Source organism: Halyomorpha halys, unplaced genomic scaffold (assembly GCF_000696795.3).
Source record: "Halyomorpha halys isolate HHAL.00 unplaced genomic scaffold, Hhal_1.1 Scaffold498.1, whole genome shotgun sequence".
Lineage (NCBI taxonomy): Eukaryota > Metazoa > Arthropoda > Insecta > Hemiptera > Pentatomidae > Halyomorpha > Halyomorpha halys.
The window spans coordinates 154,947-179,352 of NW_027113382.1; the positions used below are offsets into that span (position 1 = coordinate 154,947).

General features: G+C 32.4%; 1 protein-coding gene across 10 annotated transcripts in view; it reads left to right on the top strand.

Moving 5' to 3' along the window:
• The window catches only part of LOC106683597 (pleckstrin homology domain-containing family G member 5), an 84,831-nt gene that overhangs the window by 17,399 nt on the left and 43,026 nt on the right, over positions 1-24,406 (top strand). For 8 of the 10 annotated variants that reach the window (XM_014425158.3, XM_014425156.2, XM_014425157.2 and 5 more), the window contains 12 exons: positions 291-355; positions 457-588; positions 680-776; positions 1,671-1,816; positions 3,741-3,941; positions 4,968-5,078; positions 6,484-6,633; positions 7,963-8,073; positions 9,725-9,871; positions 12,380-12,598; positions 13,031-13,122; positions 14,548-14,676. In XM_014425158.3, the coding sequence (XP_014280644.1) occupies positions 291-355; positions 457-588; positions 680-776; positions 1,671-1,816; positions 3,741-3,941; positions 4,968-5,078; positions 6,484-6,633; positions 7,963-8,073; positions 9,725-9,871; positions 12,380-12,598; positions 13,031-13,122; positions 14,548-14,676 (1,600 nt within the window). Of the gene's footprint in view, positions 1-290; positions 356-456; positions 589-679; positions 777-1,670; positions 1,817-3,740; positions 3,942-4,967; positions 5,079-6,483; positions 6,634-7,962; positions 8,074-9,724; positions 9,872-12,379; positions 12,599-13,030; positions 13,123-14,547; positions 14,677-21,941; positions 22,174-24,406 lie in introns of those variants that run through there. The other 2 variants (XM_014425160.2, XM_014425162.2) reach the window with 2 other exon arrangements.

Genomic DNA, 24,406 nt, shown 5'->3' on the forward strand with positions numbered 1-24,406 from the left:
TAATGCAATTTTTTTCTCATGGCAAAACAGCAGCTATCATTGCTTTCAGTTCCTTTGCCATTTCATTATTTTCTGTTATTAGTGCAACCAAGTACTTCAAAGATTTGACTGCTTTCAGGTTTTCTATTTTGACATGTTAATCTCCTCCACATGGTTTTGTTGAAGTTAACATATAAAGAGTCATCTCTTCATTAATTTCATGTCACTAGTTGTTTTGTCAGCATTTCAAAAGCCCAAAGGTTTTTGTGTATTTATTTTTAATTAATTTGAAAATTTTATTTATTTTTTAGAAAAGGACTCTCCCGAAAGTCGTGGCAATAAGCTTTTTAGTCATCCATCTAGAAAAACTTCAAGGGTAGGTTATTTATTATGTAATAAATTTTCAATATTTGTTTACATTATAATAATTTTATACTGTTACTCATATCTAATATTGGATTTTTTTTTTTAATACAGAGTTGTAAAGGCAGAACTAGTTTTTTTAGTGTGAGTACTGAAGAAGGTACTGTCACCTCTGATACTTTATCGACTGAACCAAAAAGCAAATCTTCAAGACAAAGATGGAGTGGTCTTTTTGGAAATTCCAAAGTACATTATCTTATTTACAATGTAAAATTAATTCAAATCTAATTTTTTTTTTAAATCCTCATAATCTAAAAAAATATGTATATTGTTGCAGGACAGCAAAATGGAAATGTTAGTTGAAAAACTGAATAATTATAGTAAATTTGGTATACCTCAAGTAAAACGACATCATGACGAGGATATAGAAGAATGTAAATTTCTATTTTTTTATTATGACTTAATAATTCAAATCAGGGTTTGAAATAGTAAGAACTACTTCGTCCATGTTTAAAACCTAGTTTTTAATATTAAAAAAATGGAAGGAGATGGTCAGGAGTGCAGTAAAAAAGTAAAAAAAAAAATTAACAACTGTTTGTTAGCTAATGTTTCATCTCACTTTGCAGGGCTAAAAATATATACAAAAAAAAAATTAACAACTGTTTATTAGCCAATGTTTCACCTCACTTTGTAGGGCTAAAAATATATTTAAAAAAAAAAACTAAAAATATGTTGACAATGTAAGATAATAAGATATAGTGAAGCAAACCTTGGTGGGATTGAGAATTATAAAACTATATGCAAAAATTATTTAAAAATGAACAAAAAGAAATAAAAATAAGATGTGACATTATAATTATGCGTAAAAAATAAATAACATAGACTACTAGATTTAAAATGTACTGGAGATGTAATAATGCATAATAATAGAAAAGTAGATATAAGAGAAATAAAAAAAAAAATTGTTCTCACTAAGAAACCGAAAACTAAGAAAATAAAATGAGAATAAATAACGATCAAGAAAGAATAAATCAAAATAACAAATATAATAATAATTATAAATAAATAATGAATCAATCAGAACCAACCACCTGTCGTATTTAAAGACAACGAACAAATGACAAAAGCAGATCTGGGATAGACTTAGAGTGGGGGGGAGATAATGGTTGATCATCTCCTCTCCTTCATATTCAGTTATGTATATAAAATAAAGAAAATTAGTGCTTGGTGTTATAAAAAATGTATTCTAATTGTGTTTTATTTTTTATAAATTTGTATTAATAAAGTATCACTAAGGTAAGTTAGCAATTAATTTATTTTATTTCTAGCTCTTTATAAACTTGAAGATGATTGGAAAGAAATAGTTTCTAAAAAACGAGTGGTATCAGATATCGAGTGTCAACAGCAGGCGGCCATTTGGGAACTGGTTCAGACTGAAGTCGCTTACATTCATACCTTGAAACTAGTTACTGATGTATGTCGTCAAATTATTAATTCTATTGGAAGATTATTGATTGACCGTGTGTATAGATGAATAGAATATGGTCCGGGTGCGGTAAAAAAAAACTCAAATAGTAGATAATTATACTATTTTATTGAGCCAAAATAGTATAATTATAATAAAATAGTATAATTATCTACTATTTGAGTTTTTTTTTACCGCACCCGGACCATATTCCATTCATTAATTCTATTATAGGGGTACTCATGATGTGTTAAATATAAAATGTTTTTTCATGTTAAATGTATAAGTATAGCATTTGGAGCAGTCCTATATTCATGTTAAATGATAAATGCATAAGAGCTCCTAGTGGATTTTCTTAGAAACTTGTTTTATAACCTTTCCTTCCAAGACTTCATGTTATTGTTCACTTCTAAGTTTTGATTAAAGTAATTTATTACAACATGCCTAAATTGAGTGAAATGTTGAAGTTATGTGAGCAGCTGAGTGCCGTATCGATCTTTTAACTTGTGAGGAAAAGAATCAAGATAAGCTAATTGACAACTGTCATTACATTATTATTATTGTCATCCATTGCTTTATTAATTATAAAAATATCCAAAACAATACCAACACCAAATACGAACTAGTAACCTAATGTGACAACAAACAAAACGGTGACTAACTCAGCTGGTCTGTTGTGTGATATCATTTTCTATTTAACAGACCTAGTAACAGACTCTCAACCATGTTATATGTTATAATGTTTTAACATAGTAAAAGAAGGAAATATTTCCTTCTGCACGTTTTAACATGGTAAGTTAAAGATCATGAATACTCCTTATATTTGTCAGTCATTTATTTTAAATTAATCTTACGATGGCAGTTTACTGATTATTTGGCAATGCATATCTTATAAATTCTGAAAGAGAGCCATGATCGATAAATTAAAATGAATAAAAATAATATTAAATCGTGTATCCATTTTTTTATCAAATAAGAATAATATAACATTTGAATTGATTACATAAAACTATTTGTATCCCAGTATCTACTGACTAAATTTTAAATTAAATTTCATTTACATTGGAGTGCCGGATGTACTGCATGGGAGTCTTTCTTGACGTTGAACAAGCTTTTGACTGAGTCTGACACCCCGACACTTACTTGGAATCCACATACTAGACTGAAACAACTAGAAATTGCTCATAGATTCTGATTACTCTAACAACTACTTGACTAATTCTCTGAACTTCCCATTAACTACTAAAAAACTCTCATACACTATCATAATCAGAACTATTTGGACAAATGAATTGAGCTTAGGGGCTCTACCAAACCATCAAATTCCTCCCGTATGCAGTCCATAAAATCCAAAATCCTCCAGTAAATCCTTGATGCTCCTTATTATGTCACAAATAAACTCATCCACAAACACCTCAATCAAATGGGATTGATTCCAGATTTGGACTGAAATAGATATAACTCCTTTCATTTCAAAATCCTAACCCACCCAAACCCAGTAGTTCTTAATCTCTCATCCTTAACAATTCCTGACAACCCTCCAAGGAGTCTGAAAAGATGTCCACAGGATCTTCTAATTTAGAGCAATGATTGAAGTACCTCCATTGGGTGGTTCCTTCCAAAGATTATCATATGTTCTGAAACCTTTATCACATTTACTTATTGTATTGTTTTCTATGCAGTTGTAAATTTCAATAAATAAATAAAACATTTTATGCTAAATGTAGTTCACATATATATATAATGCTGTATTTAATTATTTTCATTTGAGGTCAGCAGTGGACTTCCAGCACTTTATAATGTTTAAATTGAAACAAAAAAATAATTCTTTAAACATAAAAAGAATATCTTTCCCTGATTTTATACCTAAATTTAAGTTTATATTTTTTCGATCCACTATACCTATTAATATATTAATGATAGATGTTTACAGTTGTTTTTAGCCTGTTTAATCAGCCTTCAGAAGGTGAATCTGCTTTTGGATATTGAAAAATCAAGATTATTTAGCAACATCGAAGAGATTTCATCGTGCAATTTTACTCTTTGGTCTAAGTACTTATTGCCCATGCTTGCTTGTGCTCGAGAAAATGCAACACTGCTAGATCCTAATATTATGCTTGAAGCGTTTCTTAAGGTTTGTATGATTATTTTTGGATATTAATAATAAGAGAACGAACTGAGAGGTTTTTTACTAATTAGTCTAACCGTATAACTGAGATCTTAAGGAACCTAGAATTTTTTATCACTTAAAGAGGCTTTTCATTTACCAAGTTTTCCAAATAGCCAGGTTTAAAATGACAATCTTATTTATAGAGAAGTCCTTCTTAGTGTAGTAGAAATGTACCGTTTCTCATTTATAATTCGAAAATTTTAATAGCAAATGCATATTTTATTTTTTTATATGTATGTTCTTTTATTTTTGAAAACAATAGAAAAGTTAAGGCTTAAAAAAATCAGTTGTATTGTTTTGTATTTCTGTGCTACTAGCTTTAAGATGTTTCTCAATGGTATAAAGTTTGATCAAATCTGCCAGGATTATATAATATTTGATTTGTCAAAATAATTATGTAAGGTATGTTCCCCTCGGAATGCTTTTTCTGTCTCATGTTTTGACACTTTCTAAAGTCTCTTAACAACTCTCCTCTTTCATTTTTGAGATTTTGTGCACTTTTATTGACTGGTTTATCATAAACATGATAAACCAGTACTGAAGAACAAAGCCTCCTGATCCTTCTTATGGGCAACTCATAATTGGGTAAAAATCTACTAACTGAACTCATTTAATACAATAATTTTTCGGTATTTTGAGGCTAAATTGTTTCGAAACATTCATAAGATACTACTAGCTAATTTAAGCCACTTGAAAATTGGTTGAACTATTTACTCAAAAAATCGTTACATACCTAAGAATGAACAGGTTATGACATACCTATGAATGAACAGGTACTCTCTTTATGGCTCTAACATAGTCAGGTAAAGAAGTTGACAGTTTGTGAATTGCAGTAAGTGTTGAGGGCGTTAATGAAATTGACTTGGATTATCTGAGGTATTAGACTTATTTCAAGCTGTGGTGCTCTAATTTTTGCCAAAGAGTCAATTACTTTAATTGTTCTTTATTTAATTAAGTATGTATTTGTATTTATTCTCTTTTATTTTTTAGTGTGAAGAATTGTTTGGACCTTATGTTGTTTACTGTTCGGAGCAGAGTGAGTGTCAAAAATACTGTAGGGAGAAAACTGCCTCAAACGAGCTTTTTACCGCTTATTTAGCTGTACGTAATATTTTATTGTAATTTTTAAAAATATTTAATTGTTTGTCTTTAATTTGATATTCTAGTTAAAAATGTCTTGTGAGAAGAACATAGTCAGGGTTTTTAGTAAATGAAGTAATAATGAACACAAACTCTGTAATTAGTATTATACTGTTATATTAATTAGTATTATATTACACTCCCCCCCTCAGTCATCTCATAATGAATCTACGATAAAAAAAACACATTATTATTAAAGATTGATTAATTTTGTTATTATGATAATTATTTGAAGTATTATTTATAATGAAGTTTATACATTTAATTGGAAGATTATTGATTGACCGTGTGCAATAAAAGGTGGTTCGGTTGCGGTCAAAATTACTCAAATAGTAAACTATTGAGCCATTATGAGCTGTCAATTAAAACAATCATATATGTATATATAGTTGACCGTAAAAATTTATATATAAGAAGATGGTCAGGGTTGCGGTCAAAAGAGAAACAAAAATAGTTTACACTATTTATTTTCCGACATTTCGCCACACTTTGCAGGGCTTCATCAGGGCTGTTTGAACGAGAATCTTTACCTTTGAACAGCCCTGTAAAGTGGGGCGAAACGTCAGAAAATAAATAGTTGTAAACTATTTTTGTTTCTCTTTTGACCGCAACCCTGATCATCTTCTTATATATAAAACAATCATACTTTGGAATGAGAAATATTATTTAAAATACTTTTCTGAAAACTGTTGAAATTTCAATTAGTCAATCTGTCAATTGAAAGGCTCGTTTGGAAAATTAATACGAGAAAGTATTGCCACAGTGAATAATTTAGAAATATCATTTCTGAAACGAGCGAGAATTAATTTTAAACTTGAAGTAGGGTGGTAAGTGAGAGTTATATGATAGTATGCTCTGCACCAGATTTTTAGTGATTAATGTGAAATTAAAATTAAAATTTAGTTTATATATGTAACCTTTTCAACTTCTTGAGACTGGTTTTTATGCATAAAAGTGTGTTGATAACAAAGTGACAATAGTGCTAAGTTGATCTGTATTTAAAAGTTTTAAAAATTAATGAAATAGTGACAAAATAGGGTAATTTTGACTGATATTAATGACCTGCGCAGAATAGCCTGAAAAAAGTTTTTAAATAATTGCACATGAGATGTAAATTTAAATTTAGGATTGTCCTTGAGAATGGCCGAATTGGCCAAAATGTTGAAGAAATCATAAAGAATATTTTGAGATTTAACCTGGATACTAATTAAGTTGTTTAAACAATTAATATTGAGATTGTCCAAGGTTGGCTAAATGAATGTATTTCATTATAATTGATAAATACAACAACCAGTCTCAAGATAATAAATCAAAATATATAAATTTATTTGATATATCATTTAATTAAAATTAACTTAATTTTCAGTGGTGTGAGACACAAAAAGATTGCCATCGACTTAGACTCCTTGAAATACTCGTAAAACCTATGCAGCGGTTGACAAAGTACTCTTTACTTCTTAAAGCAATATTGAAACATACTACTCTTCTTAAGCAAAAAGAAAATCTTGAATTAATGGTATATATATATTTTATTTTTTACTAGATTTAAACATTATGCAATAGTCAAACAAGTTTGTGCTTTTACTCACTTTTTGTTCACATAAGCACAAAGTTGTTTTTTTTTTTTTGGAGGGTGTTAGCATTGCTCCCCTCTTACAGCCTTGACGTAGCACTGCCTGACTGTGCTCTTTTGCAGTGAGTGGCAAATTTTTAGTAAGGCTAGGACTTTGAAAAACGAGGAATTTAGAAATATACAAAGTAAAAAAAAATTACAGGATTTTTAGTGACTGTCCATTAGCAACAAATAATGAAACAAACTAAACTGTGTTGACTCACAACACTGACGAATGACAGTAATCTTCATTCCCAGTAGGAAAATGAAGTGGTTTCATGAGCCTCTGAGGCTTAATAAAATGAGCCATATTGCCTATAAGTCCTACTGAGGGATAATGAAGTTGTAGCTGGACAGCCAAAGTCTTTTATGGAGGTAGTTTTTGACTGGTTGCAAGATGATTGCACACTTCATTTTTTCCCCTAAAACATGTGGTTTTTTTTTAGGCTGGGCATAGATCGGTTTTAGTGATTATTTTCAGTCGTATATATCTTGAATTGACAAAACTAATTAATAAATGTATTATAAAAAAAAAAAAAAAGAAGCTATATTATTTTTATGAATAACTTGTGGTGAAATGAAATAAAAAGATTAATTACTTAATTTAAGGCAAAATAATGTCAAGCCTATGTGTATGGTTGTACATGCCTAACCATTGGTTGTTGCCAAGTCAAATCAGGGTCTGAGCAATTTTCCACCTCAAAAAATAAGGACTGATATCCTACAAATTCAACTTGCCCAAAAATGGGCCAAAATAATTGACAATAATTACATATATTTTAAAGAATAATTTTAATGACTTGATTTTATACTGAAATTTAAATAAAACTTATTTTATGCACAAAAACTTTTGTAACAACTAGTATTGTACTATTTAGTAAAGTATTGTAGTTTATGTCACTTATCTCTTATGATAAGTAGTTTTCATGATATTTGCTAAAATATGTTGATTTCTAATGGTTCAGACGGAAATTTCACATGCAAATATCATCCAAACTACTACCGCTACAAAATGTCATAAACTACTTTATACTTCATTAAACTAACTTTAAATTTGAGTGCTGACAGACAAGTGTATGGCTTTAAATTTTTCTTATTTCAAAATATGCAGAAGAAAGATAAAGACCTTTTGATTAAATTACTAAAATGAAGTGAAAAATTCCTTGAAAAGTTTGTTATGCATTACTTTTATATTGTCAACTGATATCTAATATTTTTAACTTTTTGTTTTAGATTGAACGAATCGATTCTTTTGTAAACAATGTCAATACAACTCTGAAACAAAAGGAAGACATTGAAAGCCTGCGAAGTATCATTGCGAGAATAGAATCTTATGATGTTGTGGTAATATTTATCTTTATTTTAATGTATTTAGAGTACTTTAACTTAACTTATATTATAACTAAGGTGATAACTATTAATAGCTAGTTCCTTTAATATAATATTATAGTAACTTACAATATTACAATGTTTATTATAATAATATTATTATCATTAAACTATCTGAGTAATTAATAAGCCAGAAATTTTCCTGAAGATATTCTTAAAAAAATTTTCTTTTGAGGTTAATTACTTCCAATTTAATGAAATTTCTTTATTAAAATTATCACCTCATGGTACAACGTTTCGGGACCACTGTTCCATATTCATGCACCTTAAACCTCATAATTTCTTCTAAGAAATAATGTCACAAGATGAATTTCAGACAAACCTTTAAAATTCATATAAAAAAATGTTATCAATAGATTTAAAAAATTGTATCTGAGATTAATATAAATGAGTAGTTAAACAAAAACTGTAGAAAAGAAGGCTTCCATGGGAACCAGTCACCTAAACCCTGAATTAGCAACAGTATTATCTTACCTTTTAAATATTTATTTAAAATGGGAAGAGGACACTTCATTAAAAATTAGTTTAATATAGCAACATTAAAAAATTGGCTAAAATGGAAAAACTCAAGTTACTGTCGGAGCAATTTTCGAATAGATTTAGCGATTTCAAAAACATGAAAGACTGTTTCAATTTATTTGCTACTCCAACAAAAAGTAATGTACAAAATGCTCCAATACACTTGCTAATGGATTTGGTCGAGATTCAAGAAAACTCACTCCTAAAATTTAAATTTGAAGGCGTGAAGTTGTGCGATTTCTACAAAAAATACCTTGAAGACCATTTTCTGCAGTTTAAAAAGTTTGCAAGAAGATTGATTTGTGCGTTTGGCAGTACTTACAAATGTGAACAGTTCTTTTCAATGATGAAAGTTAATAAATAAAACCATCGTACAAAGTTGACTGACGATAATTTGGAAAATTATTTACGTCTTTGTATCAGTGGAATTAATCCAAACATCAATGGATTAGCTTTCCAAATTCAAGCTCAGGTGTCTCATTGATTTTGGTGTCGCTATTTAATTTTCGTATTTTGTAATAAATCTAAATTTTACAATTTAATTATAATGTTGTACCTATTTTTTTCATTTCATTTATAATTTTAATAAATTATATTATAATAACAATGCTGTATTATTTCATGTCTGATCTTTGTCATTAAAAATTATGAACACTACTTAACGTAATAAACGCAGCCCATGAACGTCAAAGGTTAAAATTTGGCCCACAACATGTCCATACCGGATTTACACACTCCTACATTTCAGCCATTCCAGTCATTCTCAAGGATCTATAATTTTTATTCAATGTATTTTTGACATATTGATCGAGTGAAATAGCCATTGTAAACTAAATAATTATAATAAGTGAAACTGTGATAATAGTAGGTTACTGACTAATGATAAAATTTGTCAAAGGCATAATAGCCTGCAATAGTTTGATAACCGATATTAGCTGTGAAATTGTGAATAAGTTGATAGATCCTTGAGAATTGCTGAAACGTTAGAGTTTAATGATAATAAAAAAGTGTGAGACTATAAGGATATTTTTATTATAACTAATAAATATTTAATTTTATTCTATCTTCTTTTTTTTTTCAACTTCAGGAAACCAAAGATGAGGATTTAGAAAAACTTATAAAACCTCACAACGAATTAGACCTCCAGAAACCCATGCCAGGATGTAATCCTCTTCACAAAAGGCAGCTCATCGCTGAAGCTGATTTAAAGCTAAAGGATCACAATAACAGCAAGGTATTTAATCATAAAAAAAAGTTTTGTTTAATATCATCTGTTATCCGATCCTATTTCACCAATAGATCGTTCAAAGTAAACCACAATAGTTCCTATTCATCCCTCTTCTCTCAGACTCCTGGTGTTCCTCAAGATAGTATAGTATCCTCAATCCCATCCCTTACTCACTATATACACTTGAGATCCCAACACTACCCTCACAAAGTATATCGATGACACATGTGTACTCTCAGTTAATAATAACCTATGAATTGCATCCCAAACTCTCCAATCCCATATCATAATCCTTGAAGAATGATGTCAAAAATAGGGAATTAAAATAAATCCCTTGGATCCTATCCTGGACTAAATTTGGTCAAACAACTAACTAGGAATCCTCATTCAAGACTGAAAAGACAGATACAATGGAGTGCACCTGGTGCCCCTAGTGAGTCAATTAAAGACAGTAGTTCAAGACCCCATTTCTGTCGTCCGCGAGTCCCATCACATTCTCCAGAGGACATCACAAGGAGGTAAGAGTTGGAGCTAATGAGGGTGTGAAGTACTGAAAATTCATTTGCAGTACGTATGGCACTATGTCCCAAATCCTTCTTCACCTAATGACTTCCACCCTATTTCTCTCCTCTCCAACCTTTCATAACCGCTAGAACGCCTTGTTTAAAACCAACTCTCAAACTTCCTAGAAGAACATTCCCTCATCAATCCCCTCCAATCCGCCTTTTGACCTGGCTATTCAACTCAATCCGCTCTCCTTAAAATAACCCACAACCTCCAAACTGCCATGGAACACCAAAACCTAACTATCCTCATCCTCCTAGATTTCTCCAAAGCATTTGACACGGTTGACCACAACATTCTTCCTACCAAACTACGAAATCTTCCTCTATCCAACAGTGCTTTGCGCTTGTTTCAATCCTTCCTATCAGATCATTCCCAGTACATAGTGGTTCCTGATAAACCTCCATCAATGACTCGACCCCTCATCTGTGGTGTCCCTCAGGGTTCATCGCTATCTCCTACCCTTTTCGCTATCTACATCAATGACCTTCCCATCCTTATCCAACATTCGCAATACCATTTGTACGCAGATGATTTCCAAATTTACCTTTCCCTCCCACCTTCTGACCTATTAGTTGCTACGGAGAAGATTCAAAAAGACTTGAATAGAATTAGTCAGTGGGCACAAGAAAACAAGCTTAAGTTGAATGCAGAGAAGACTAAGGCAATCGTAATAGGATCCAATCACCTCCTGAAAACTATCCCTCTTATTCCAACCTTATTTCTAAACAACAATCCAATACAATTCCATCCATATGTCAAGAACCTTGTTGTCACTATAGACCAAACTCTCTCCTGGAAAAATCACGTCTCCTATATTTCCCGTCATACCTTTTCCACCCTGAAGTGTTTAAATTATCTTTGTCACCTACTTCCTTTTGAAACCTGCAGGCTCCTGGTTACTTCTTTAATATTCCCCCACTTTGACTATTGCTGTGTGGTTTACAGGGGTGTCTCTGGGGATCTCGAAGCAAAATTAAAACGGTTAAATAATTGCTTTATACAATTCATCTTTGGAGTCCCCAGGGACGCCTCTGTCACCCGATTTTATGAAGAGTTGAAGTGGCTTTACCCCTCCTTCCGTCGTAAATATTTCCTTGCTTCCTTTCTCTATCAAGTTATCCAATCCCGCCGTCCATCGTACATCTCAGATATCCTTTAATTTAAGTCCTCAGTGCAATCCCACAATACCCGCTCACGGCCTTCAGACTGCCCATCGAACCGCAGCCTTTGGTAGATCTTTCCTCATCCATTCCTCTTCCCTATGGAATTCTATTTCCTCTTTTATGCTCAGTTCTAATACCCTTCCAAAATTCAAATCCCATATCTTCGACTACCTTCTGTCCACCCAATTCCGGAAAAATAACAATTGAAAGTTTCATACAGCTTTATATATCTTCTGTATTAGATTTTCGTTTATAATTGTAAATATGTACACTAACAGAAATTATATCTTTTCATTTATTATTTTTTAGTTTAATTGTATTTGATTTTTTATTATTGCTTTTTTATTTTTATATACTACCAGAAGTCATCTTATGTTTTATGATACAAGGGGTTTTATTTTATTTGTTTTGTCATTATTTTATATATTCTGTTAATCATTGTTGTTTATTTGTATATTTTTAAATTCATTGTATTACTTTATTTTATGAAATCTTGTAATTTCATCTCTATTTTGTAATTTACTCTAAGGCTCCAAAGCCTAATTTTGACGCCTGTAAATTATTCTAAAGGGATCAATCCCAGAATAAATAAAGATTATTATGTCATGATCCTTCCACAAAGAGTGGGGAAGGCTCCCAAGCCCGTCTCCCTCTCGAGCCCTTCCATTCCTCCACTCATTTAAAATTTTTATAGGAAAAGATCGTTAAATATTGACCAATATTCTTAAATCTGTTCCTATTAAAATTTGTTTCCCACATCACTTATAAAGTTTTTATGTTCTAGGTGGAAGTACATTGTATAATTCTCACTGATATATTGCTGCTCTGCAAATTAACACGAGGCTCGCACTTAAAAATTATCCGACCCCCTTACCAAGTACACAGGCTCCTTGTCGAAGAGCTGGCGAGGGATACTCCAACTCTTGCTGTCGTTCATCTTTCAGAGTATTCAACACCGATGGCTGCGTTTCTTCTAACATCGCCCGACCCAAAAACTATTAAGGTAGTTAATGAATTCAATATCTTTCATCTGCAATAATTTTAATAAGGTTTTCTTATTTAGAAAGTATAATTTTTCTCTTGTTCACTTGCAGAAGTTTTCAAAATCTAATATATATCTAGCCAAATAAGGTTTACATATTTTTTAGTGCCATGGTTTTTAAATTATTTTCAGGATTGCTCTCTCAAAGTTTAAGTTTCACTGTTAATTTATTTTTTCTTGCTTTGGACTACCTTGATTTGTTTTTAATTTTATTTAATAATTATAATTATTTTTTATTGTACAAGAATAGGATTTCATGCAAAAAGACTTTTCTCCATGATAGGAAAATTTGGACTTACACATACTATTTTGTTGCAAATCCTTCAATTATTTTTGTATTATATTTTATTTTTAATATTAATTTTATTGTATCTTGTATCTCCATGTTTTTAGAATTTTGCTGTTAGTTTACGCCGAGCAGAAGGTCTTTATAACACCGCAAAACAGGCTAGTGACGATACCTGGCGAGTTGAACCAGACTCGAGGTAATTATTTTAGATTTATTTCTAAATTATAGTGTCTGAACAATCATAAAGATTATATTCAGTATTCATCATCTAATAAAACCTATTTGAACATCAATGAAGGCTTTGATTAAGTGAAACAATGAAAGAATTTTTTCATTTCTGAAAATATTTTTTTTTTTTATTGGTGGTGGGAGTGGGTAGCTCATTGGTAAGGCAATGGACTAACTCCAAGGACCCAGGTTCGAATCCGGCTGTTGCAGATAATTATTATCTATTTCACTGTAGCCATGAGTTAGCCCTATGGGCTCAGGAGCCCACGGAGGTCCACCCAGCCTCATTAAGTGGGTACCCTTAATTGGGTAAAGATCTGGCGATCGAGCGTGATTCTGACCAAATCACCTACTTGCTCAACCGTTGGTCTAGTAACAGTATTTCCTTACAAAGTACTGCACCCCTTACCCTTAAGGGGTTGTCGCGGTACAGATTTAATTTTTTTTTTTAATCATTGGTGAATAGTAAAATATTTATAAATATATGTGAATTTTCATACTGTTATATAATATATATTTTATCTTTGTGAAATTTACATTGGAATAATTTCATAATTAAATTGTTTATTAATTATTCATGTATAAAAATAAGGTAAGAATAGCCATCTGTTGAACAAAAAAAAATTCTAATTAGTACATTCCGCAAATATCCTCTAATGAAATTTATGCATGCTTGGAGTCATACATCAAACAACATGACAATTTAATTCACCATGTTAATTATGAGCTTTAAAAGCAAAACAGCATTGTCATCTGTCCAATGATTCATTGTAAACTAAAAGCTACACCCTGCTGATGGTTGGGGGTTGACGACAGTCAGTTTAGTCTCACTACCACCTTGTGGGCTCTCAACCAGAATTAGGCAAAAAGTAATTACTATTACCATTCTATAATTTATAATAGCAGAAATACAATTGCAACTATAAATAATTATTTTATGTACAAATGGTTGGCTGTATTTTTCAAAATATGAAGGACTCGGTCGAGGGTATGGTCAAAAGGAACAAAAAATAGTTAGCAACTATTTATTTACCAACGTTTCGCCCCCCCATCCTCCCCACAAACAAGACTTGTTCACTGTCTTTTATATATACAGACAGCCCAGCAAAGTGGGGCTAAACATCAGCAATTAATTGTTAACTGTTTTTTGTTCCTTTTGAACACACCCCAGACCATGTCCTTCATATTTTGAAAAATATGGTGAATATGATAAATATTTATATATGATTTTGGTTAAACTGTTTAAGGTTTCAGTTAAAAAGAGGTGGTAATATGATACCTTTAAACTTTTTATTCTTCTTATAATAATTTACTAACTATTTATTTTCTTTAGTTTGATAACAAATTGCAAAATCACTTGACTAAAATCCACAAATCAAAAACGCTATTTCAGCGGAGGATGCAGTAGTTCAATTGAAATGGTTGAAGGCTGCTCTCCGATTAGCAACGCTTCGAGAGGATTAAGTGTAGAATCAGAAGTTCGTCCTGTCTCGCACAGTTCTGATGAAGCTCTCCCTCATGCGTAAGTGTTTAACTATTTAAAAATATTTCATATTGGTCATTTATGATTTTTTTTTATCAATAATATATAAATATTTGTTATATACATTCATTTAGCTGCTTGTTATTAGAACATTAACAAAACAGTTCTTTCTTGCTGCCTTCCGGCCTCTGTAAATGATGTGAAGCCTATGGTTTCCCTAGGAAACTGTGCTTTCTGAACTTAAGGAAGACGGAATTTTAGTGTTTACTGTTTATTTTTTGAGACGTCTTGATTTTATGCACTACTTAAAGAAAGAAAACGGTAATTTTCTACTTTCACTCCTCCAAAAAAAAGCAGAAACAATTACTTCTTGACCAGACTGTACGCCAAGAAGTATATAGGTTAGTTTGCAATATTAATCACCTCTAACAGAGGGTAAATTTCTTTCCTTTCACGTTTTAGTTAAAGTTTAGGTTTATAGTACACCACATTTTTCTGCAGCAGTTCCTACCACGTTTATTTCTTCTAACTGATAAATATTGATATTTGATACATCTCTCATGTTTACGACCGATCTTAATCACGGATCCTTATACTTGTTTCCACTATGAAACTCTGTCTAGCAATCTTCAGTATTAGATATTTAATATTAGAATTCATATTAAAAAATAAAAATATTACAGATATCACAAAATAAAAATATGAGATATTATATATTTATAGCATCATTGGACTCTACAACCAGAAACCCTATAAATGGAGCATTTATTTTATATTTAATTAATAGGTAATATATATTTTAATTCATTTTTTGAAAAGAACTTGTATAAACATCACCTATTCATTTTTCAAAAAGAACTTGTATACACATAACTTATTCATTTTTCAAAAAGATGAAGGTAATGTATACACATTACCTATTTTGTGTATACAAATATAGGACATTGCTACAATTTTTTTGGAAGGGGAAGGGGATAGGATAGGATTTAAACTTTCTAATTTTCTCAATGGCATAATTCTGAGGATTGATATTTAACTCTTGATGTACTATTTGGATATAAATCCGAAGAATCTCCTGACTTTATTGGGCCGACTTTATTGGATTGTCTCCTTTAAATTCTTTTCACATAAGACTTTTTCACGCTCCTTTAGTATCATGTTCTTACATCCATTCCCCTTCTGGGGGAATTTCTGCCAGGGGGAAAAAAATTGTTCCCACCTTTTTTGGAAGAGTGGAAGTAAATAATTACCAAGAAAATTACTCCTGAAGTATTTTTCAGAATTTCAGCTTATGTTAAATAAATGCCTGGTTTTATTTGCACTACCTGATAGCACACCACACCTGTAAGCCACAGTATTTAGTCTGCTAATTCTGAACTTTTCCTTATCTATTTTAATTATGCTAAATTTAATGTTAGGTTGTTAGATTATAGTATGGTCAGTTTACTTGGACCATCATTATAGCTTAACCGATTTACATCAAATCCAAAATTCATTCTTAGTATCAACATTTTTTTTATTGCATTTAAATAAATTTTTTTTCAAAATATGAAGAATTAAAGCAATGTTACAGAAATAAAGAATTTTTACTTCATCATAGATTAGCAATAATGAGATGAATGAAATATAATTATTTTGTACATGATAATATTTGAAATGGTCATAGAATAATGCCACATGGCAATTATCACATTGCACACATCATACAAGTATCTTTTTGTTGTTTTCTGATAAACAAACTACACGCTTTCTGCAAGCTTTCTTCAATGAAGTTTTTTCGATAAGGATTGGAAAATTTTGATCAGTTAATCTTCGTGGTAATGATGGTCATGGTGTAAATGTTTTTTTGTGTTGTATTTTAGGTATATTTTTTTCCAATATTTCTTCTGCTAATTTTTGCTTGAAAATGTGAAATGCTTTGTCCTTCTAAATTGTTTTGAAAGCAATATAACTATTCAAAAGAATCATGTCGAGACAATAAAAAAACTCTTTTTTATACATCTTCTAATTACCTCACATAGTGTGAAATTTACTGAGAAGTTGATCACCTCCGTCAACTTCACCTATGTTTTTATTATATTCCAAAACAACTGTTGGCTTTACAATATTTTCTTTAGTTTTGTTTCCCTATATCAGCCAACTCTAGCTAGGTTATGCTTTGTTGATAACATGTTAAAATCTTTTTTGTCTTTCCACTCTTTTGCAGAAATATTTTTATATTGTAGTATAGTTGCTTTATTAGCTTTATGCATAAGTTTTCTATTTTTTTCCTCCCACTCAAAATCGCTCTAACTTAGATTTTTATCGCTACTATTAGAAGAAATCGCAATAAAACATCTGCATTTCCTAGGTCTAATTACCTTTTCACTGCTGGCAGAAACAACTGTTCATTTTTTATTTTTCTGTGTTATTTTGCTCTGGAACTATTTACGATTGCCTCTTTTCATTGCTGCCCACCCAAAATGCATGGGTATAATATGTACTTTGGGTGATAAATGGCTTAGTGAAATGGTGGTGTATAGCACTCTGGTGATAGTTGACTGACAAAATGCACACTTTTACGAGGTTATGAAAAAAATAGGTTTCAACAACAACATAAAAAAATAAATGAAAATTTAACTTATCGTTCGTAGTTACTAGTGCTTACCATGTACCTTGGAGTTATTCTTTATTTTCGTTATGCAATATTATTTATTTAGTTACAAAATATATTTGAAATGCACAACATATACTTTGTAATAAACGGTCTAAAGAAAGTTATGATGAAAAGATGACTTTTCGTATGTGCAAATAGGTTTTACAAGGGAGAACTCAATTTATATTTTTTTATGTTCATTTATATCTTTGTTATTCATAAAATTTTCAATGAATATAGATAAATTAGTGTTATTAGTTTATCCTCTATTTCATACTTAATACATTGGTTTTTTAATTATGTAAATATTGTTTTTTGTTTGGTTTCTATGAGCCTTTTTCCAAACCCTAGTAAATCATGAAATTCAGCCGGTCTTGCCATAGGTACTTCTTTTTTGCCTGGCAAAAAGGGTTAAGAACCAATTTAAAGCTTGTAACAGCACATAAAATATCCCTATCCTTTGTGGTTGGCATAAAGGACTACTATGCCTACTTTTCCCCCCACCAGGTACCAATACCAATCCCTATCCTTTGAGTTTGGCATAAAGGACTACTATGCCCACTTTTCCCCCCACTAGGTACCAATACCAATCCCTATCCTTTGTGGTTGGCATAAAGGACTACTATGCCTACTTTTCCCACCACCAGGTACCAATACCAATCCCTATCCTTTGTGGTTGGCATAAAGGACTACTATGCCCACTTTTCCCCCCACCAGGTACCAATACCAATCCCTATCCTTTGTGGTTGGCATAAAGGACTACTATGCCTACTTTTCCCCCCACCAGGTACCAATACCAATCCCTATCCTTTGTGGTTGGCATAAAGGACTACTATGCCCACTTTTCCCTCCACTAGGTACCAATACCAATCCCTATCCTTTGTGGTTGGCATAAAGGACTACTATGCCCACTTTTCCCTCCATTAGGTACCAATACCAATCCCTATCCTTTGTGGTTGGCATAAAGGACTACTATGCCCACTTTTCCCCCCACTAGGTACCAATACCAATCCCTATCCTTTGTGGTTGGCATAAAGGACTACTATGCCCACTTTTCCCCCCACTAGGTACCAATACCAATCCCTATCCTTTGTGGTTGGCATAAAGGACTACTATGCCCACTTTTCCCTTCATTAGGTACCAATACCAATCCCTATCCTTTGTGGTTGGCATATACGACTACTATGCCTACTTTTCCCTCCTCCCACCCCCACCAATACCAATCCCTATCCTTTGTGGTTGGCATAAAGGACTACTATGCCTACTTTTTTTTTTTTTCCGATCCCTCTAAAAACAGAGAAGACAATTAATTAGTTTATTATGTGAAAAAGGAATAAATCGTATTGGGTATTACCTTTTATTATCTTTGGTATTTTAAGGTTGCCTGTAATGTTTATTTATTAGTTGTGAAATGTTCATTCTAAATGGTCCTATTATTAAGAAAGAATCCGTTGGTGAGGGGCCTCCTCATGTTGATTTTCGCATAGAAGATAGAGAAAAATAAAAACATTAATTATTAAAGACAATAGATAATGGTAAAATAATAAGAAAAGCAGTCAGAAGTTGAAAAGAAGTGTGGGGAGAGGGGGAGAGGGTGCATTAGAAGAAGGAGTTATAAGGTGATGTTGATAGGGTTTTTGGAACCTTTCCTGCCCTGCCACTTCGCAGGAAGGGGGATGGAGTGATAGACTGGAATACTGGATTGAAGGAAGCAGAGAGACTGTCAAAGAATTTGATGTGTCTCCGTGTAATTTGTTGTTGTACAGTTTCTAGCTGGTCGTTATGAATGTGCGTCTTGTTACGTCTTTCTAGAGATGTTCCTCGCCATATCTTCTGTAGTGTGCTGCTCGGGTATTGTTGTAGTGATTTCAGGGCTTTGGGGTGTAGAAAATGTAGTAGTGGTGCAGCGTGTAGGAGTGATGGCCGTAGTATTACTTTGTAAATGAGTAAATTGAGTCTGAGTGACAGCCCTGGTGAGTAGATGAGGTGTTGTAAGTTGGTTTGACGTTGACTTAACGATTTGTATTCTGTTCTGTATGTGAGCAGTGAAAGATTGGTGTGTTTCTAGCTTCATGCCGAGGTATGTGAGATGTTTCTTGGTTTGTACTGTCTGTTCGTTGAGTTTTGGTGCTCTGTTTGGAATGAGAAAGTGATGATGTCCATTTTTTGTGGGTTGATGTGAATGTTTATGTCTCGTAATTTGTTAGTGATGAGTTGGGCTGCTGCTGCAGCCTGCTCCATGGCCTTGTCTGGATTCATGCTTGCCGATTATATGGCTATGTCATCAGCATAGACAGATATTTGAGCATAGTTAAATTTTGTCCTGACTATCTGGGCAGTGTATATGTTAAATAAAACTGGCGCAAGGACCAAACTCTGGGGGATGCCACAAGTGACGGGCTTGGGGTGGAGATTTCAGTTTTGACCCGGACTGAGAAAGTCTGGTCACTGATATAGGACCTAACAATGTCGACCAGCCGGTCCGGTAATTGGTGAAGCCTGAGTTGTTGGATTATTGTGGAGTGGGATACAGAGTCAAATGCCTGTGGCAAGGTTCCTGTTTAGGTTGTTTGCTGCATCACTTTGCAGCTTTTGGCAACATTGTGGTAACAGCTCACACCACACGAGAACATGGTTTGTTCCGGGGGGATGACATCGTGTGTGTCGCAGTGTTTGCGAATGTGTATAATGACTAGTTTCTCATATATTTTTGAGATGTTTTTTTTTTTTTTTTAGGATTTTCTGGGGAGCTGTTTGAGTAGGACATACGAGATGTTGTCCTTTCCTGTGGACTTGTTACCCTTCGTTTTCCTCAGTATTGCATTCCCTTCGTTTTCCAGAGTGTTGCATCTTTGTAGGTTGAGAATATGGTTTTTTGTGAGTTTTCGGTCACCCGGGGTTGGTGGTGGTATAGAGAACTGGTGCGTGTATAGTCACGTTGTAGGTAGTCAGATAGAACGTCTACCTGATCTGCGGGAGTGAGGAGCTCATCGCCTCAGTAGGGTTTCACCGATCTCGATTTGGTGTTGAGACTTAGGACTAATTTCCAGAAGTTTTTGGGGTCGTAGTGTGTGCGGCATAATTGTTCATGCCATATGGAGTGTCAATGGCCGTACTTATGTCTTGTGGTGAGTTGAATGTTGTAATGTTGGGTATGTTGTCATATATTTGTGTTTTGTAAAGTTTCTAGTCGGCGTGTTTGAAGTCTGTAGGTGGGATTGGTGTTGTGTGTTTGCCTAACTGATAGGTTGCCTACTGGTAGGTGGTCATTGTCACTAAAATCTATTGTAGTACAGTTAGTGAATCTGTGTGGTTGTTGCGTGAGAAGTAGGTCAACTGTGGATGTGTATGATGGGTTTGATGTTTGTCTGTAAGTGTATTATTGTGTAGTTTGTTTTGGTCAGGTAGTTTCCTATTGCATTGCCTTTAGCGCAGTTCCATGAGCGGTGTTTGGCTTTTAGCTCACTTAGTATGATGAGTTGTCTATCGTTCTCGATGTCACGGAGAAAGGTCTTGAGTGTGTCTGGTTTGGCACTGAGGCTGCGGTAGACGCAAGTGATTTTGTAGGAGTGTTCGAGTCTGAGTTGTATTGTAATGGTTGTGTGTATGTTGTCGTGAAGTGTGGAACCATTGATAAGTCTGGATAGGACGCCATGAAGCACCAGTAGTGCGATGCCACCATGTATAGGGGAGTCAAGCCTGTAAGTAGTGTACCCCTGAAAGTGTGTCTGTGTGTAATTACTAAGTCTTGTGTCCGTGAGTGCGACTATGGATGGCCTACGAGAGGCCAGGAGGGTTTCTAGCTCAAGTTCTCGTTTCATGAGCCCTGTTATGTTGTAATGTTGTTGTTGTTGTCTGGGGCTTAAGGGCGTAAAACCCTGAGGTCATCAACGCCCATTTTATGTTGTAATTAAGTATACAATGTCTAACCATTGATTCTTGGGAGTGTGTTTTGAAGCACGAGATTAAGTGTGGTTATAAGTGTAGTGAACATGGTTTTCATGTCCTGGAACATTTTCATGAGGTTGGAAACCCATGCTGGTTCCGAAGACGGTGGTTGGGGGGTAGGTGGAGGCCGTGTATAATTCTATCCGCATAAGAGGAGGGGTCTGATTTTTTTGTTTGAGGCTTAGGAGCCTCTTGGGTGTTGTTAGTGGAGGGTCTAGTGGGTTCTCTCTTGGTTTGCAAGTTTTTAATGTTATCAGCCCTGATAGTGCATTTTGTATACGAGGATACGTGATTCTCGCTACAGTAGATGCATTTTGGTGGGGTGGTTCTGGGGCATTCCATGGCAGATTAATTGGCATGGCCTCCTAAATAATACCATCTTAATAGCAAAGCTTCCCTAGGCCATCCTAATAGTAACTTCATTAGATAAGGAATTCCTTTTATCCCATCCAATGCCATCTTAATAGCAAAGCTTCTCTGGGCCATCCTATTTGCAACTTCATTAAATAACGAATTCCTTTTATCCAATTTAACATTTCATTAATGTTTCAAACCTAATTATATTAAAAATTTAATTTTTGAAGAAACTGTTTATAAAATACAACTAAATGTTTGAATTATGGTTCTTAAAGCATTTTTTTTTTCAGTTTTATTATTTGTTATTGTTTTTATTAATTTACTAGATTATTCCAAAAATGAATACAATTTTTGAACAATTTAGATTGATTTATAAAATAAGAAAAAAGTATCAGAGACATCATAAGCAAAGATGGCTGTACCCTTTTTATAAGCGGAAGTGGAGATTAACTGCACAACATCAATTTACCTGATGACTAATTGGCATTGCCAAGCTGTACCCATTCTACTTAAGCATCTCAGATGAGGAGTAATGTAAAATGATATATAATTTTTTAATAAAATATATATTTTTCCACTGTCTTTACGTTTATTAACCTAAGTTTTAAGTCTTCTTAAATTAAATAAATATTTTGGCATTAACAACTTAGTTCACTATTCTTTTCTTACTAGTACAAGGGTCCAGTATAAACATATTGCATTAATATGCTATTTAAAACCTCTAGTAATCCTATATTTCAAAGGAATTATTTATTAATTGTAAATAATTCCTAAATCAGAATTATGAAATAAATTGTAACTTTTTACTTGTAAAATACTTTCTTTCCTCCTCAAAATAATACAACTTTTTTTTAATACGTATTTTTCATAGTATTCATATTTTATTGTTCTATTTCTAATGTAACTGCTCTATTCATGCCAACAGTAAAAATGTTTTTGATTTTATTTTACTAGAGACGCAAATTATTACTATATATACATATATATTTTTTCTCTCTTGTATAGCTGCCCTATACAAGAGGAGTTCATTTAGAAATATTACACATTCCATACGAAACCTTATCCTATATGTTTGTAAAGTGAAGTCAATATTGGAACATATTGCTATCATATTAACAATATTAAATAAAGATAAAAGAACAAAACAAAAAATAATTCTCAAATATTAACTAGGAGAAAAAAAAAATACAAAAGTAAATATGAAAAAACAAAAAACTTGATTTTTGTTTTGACTGCCGTCAAAATAGCCCTGAAGAAGCCCTGCAACGTGGGGCGAAACGTTGGCTCATTAAAATAGTGTATTACTACTATTTGAGTTGATTTTTTTTTTTTTTTTTACCGCACCCGGACCATATTCCTTTCAAAAGTAAATATGTGTGTACATAATTAAAAAAGTGAATATAATAAATAAACTAGGTAGATGCATTAAAACAATCAAATCCCATATACATAGATATCTCTGTTTTTAATGATTAAAGATAAATGAGATATCGAATACAGATATGTGTTTAATCAAAAATAAAAATGACAAAATTAAAACATAAAGTTGGAAAGAAAAACTAATTAATTAAAACAAAAACTAAAAATATATAAATAATAATAACAAAAATAAAATAAGTAAATACAGTAAATAGGTAAGAATCAGTTATTATACTAGAATAAACATAATGAAAATATCATAAATTCAGTTACATTCCATAATGAAGAGGGGATGAGTATACATTCGTGGGTTTTCACACTTCACCATTGAACGTACTACGTCTGATGATTTACGTTTAGGTTAGTCTGATTTCCTTGGAGATCGTTCCGACAGATCAAGTGCACCAGTTCTTTTTTGTATTTATTAAACATTTTAGTTATTTTATTTTCAAACATTTACAATATACAAAATTGTAATAAGTTTTTATTATTTTATACTTTTGTATTAATAAATAACATATGGATTGTATGTGGTTCATAAAATTCTCCTTCCCCCCCTCTAGTCTTTTCATTGATATTTAATAATAAAAAAAATTATTATTTTTATATGTATTTACTTATTGACATTTACAACTGTATATACATTTAGTAAAGGTGCTATTAGTTCTATTACAATGGCATGATACAGACTTGTGGAGAAACTACCGACTGGTAGCACTCTAATAACATTTCTACAATAGAAGGTCTCCAGGCCATTTTTTTTCTGGCACCTCGGAGGATTGTCAGGAATGGAAGAGAAAGCAAGGTTAGAAACTAGTGGGTTTGGATGGTTAGGGAGTTAATAATGGAAGGACTGATATCTGGTTCGGGCTAGATCGGTTACATATGGAACATTAAGGTCTTTATGGATGATTTTATTTGTGAACAAGTAAGGAGCATTGAGGATTTTGGATTGAATACGGCAGAAGTTCAATGGTTTCGTGGAGCCCCAAAACTCAACTCCATAAGTTCAAATAGGCCTCATTATTGCCATGCAAATGGGTATTTTGTGATGGATTGAAAGTTTAGACCGTTTGTCTATTGACTGTTGTAATAGTCATAATTGACATGCAGTTTCCTGCCTTTCAGTCTTATGTGAGGAAATAAATAATATTAAATTTAGAACTGAGGCATGGTTTTTGTTTAATTTAATTGAAGAGCAAACTTTATGAATACTACTATTAAGATTAGAAATTTCGAAATCAATAGTATCAATTGTTGAATGGTTTCTCTAATTTTGATTATAGTATTTATTTGATTATTGATAATGGTTTGCATTGAGCATTTTGGCTTGTAAGGATTGGATATGAGAGGAATTTGAATAATAATAAAAAATAAAAACAAATAACCATAATAAAATTGTTTATAATA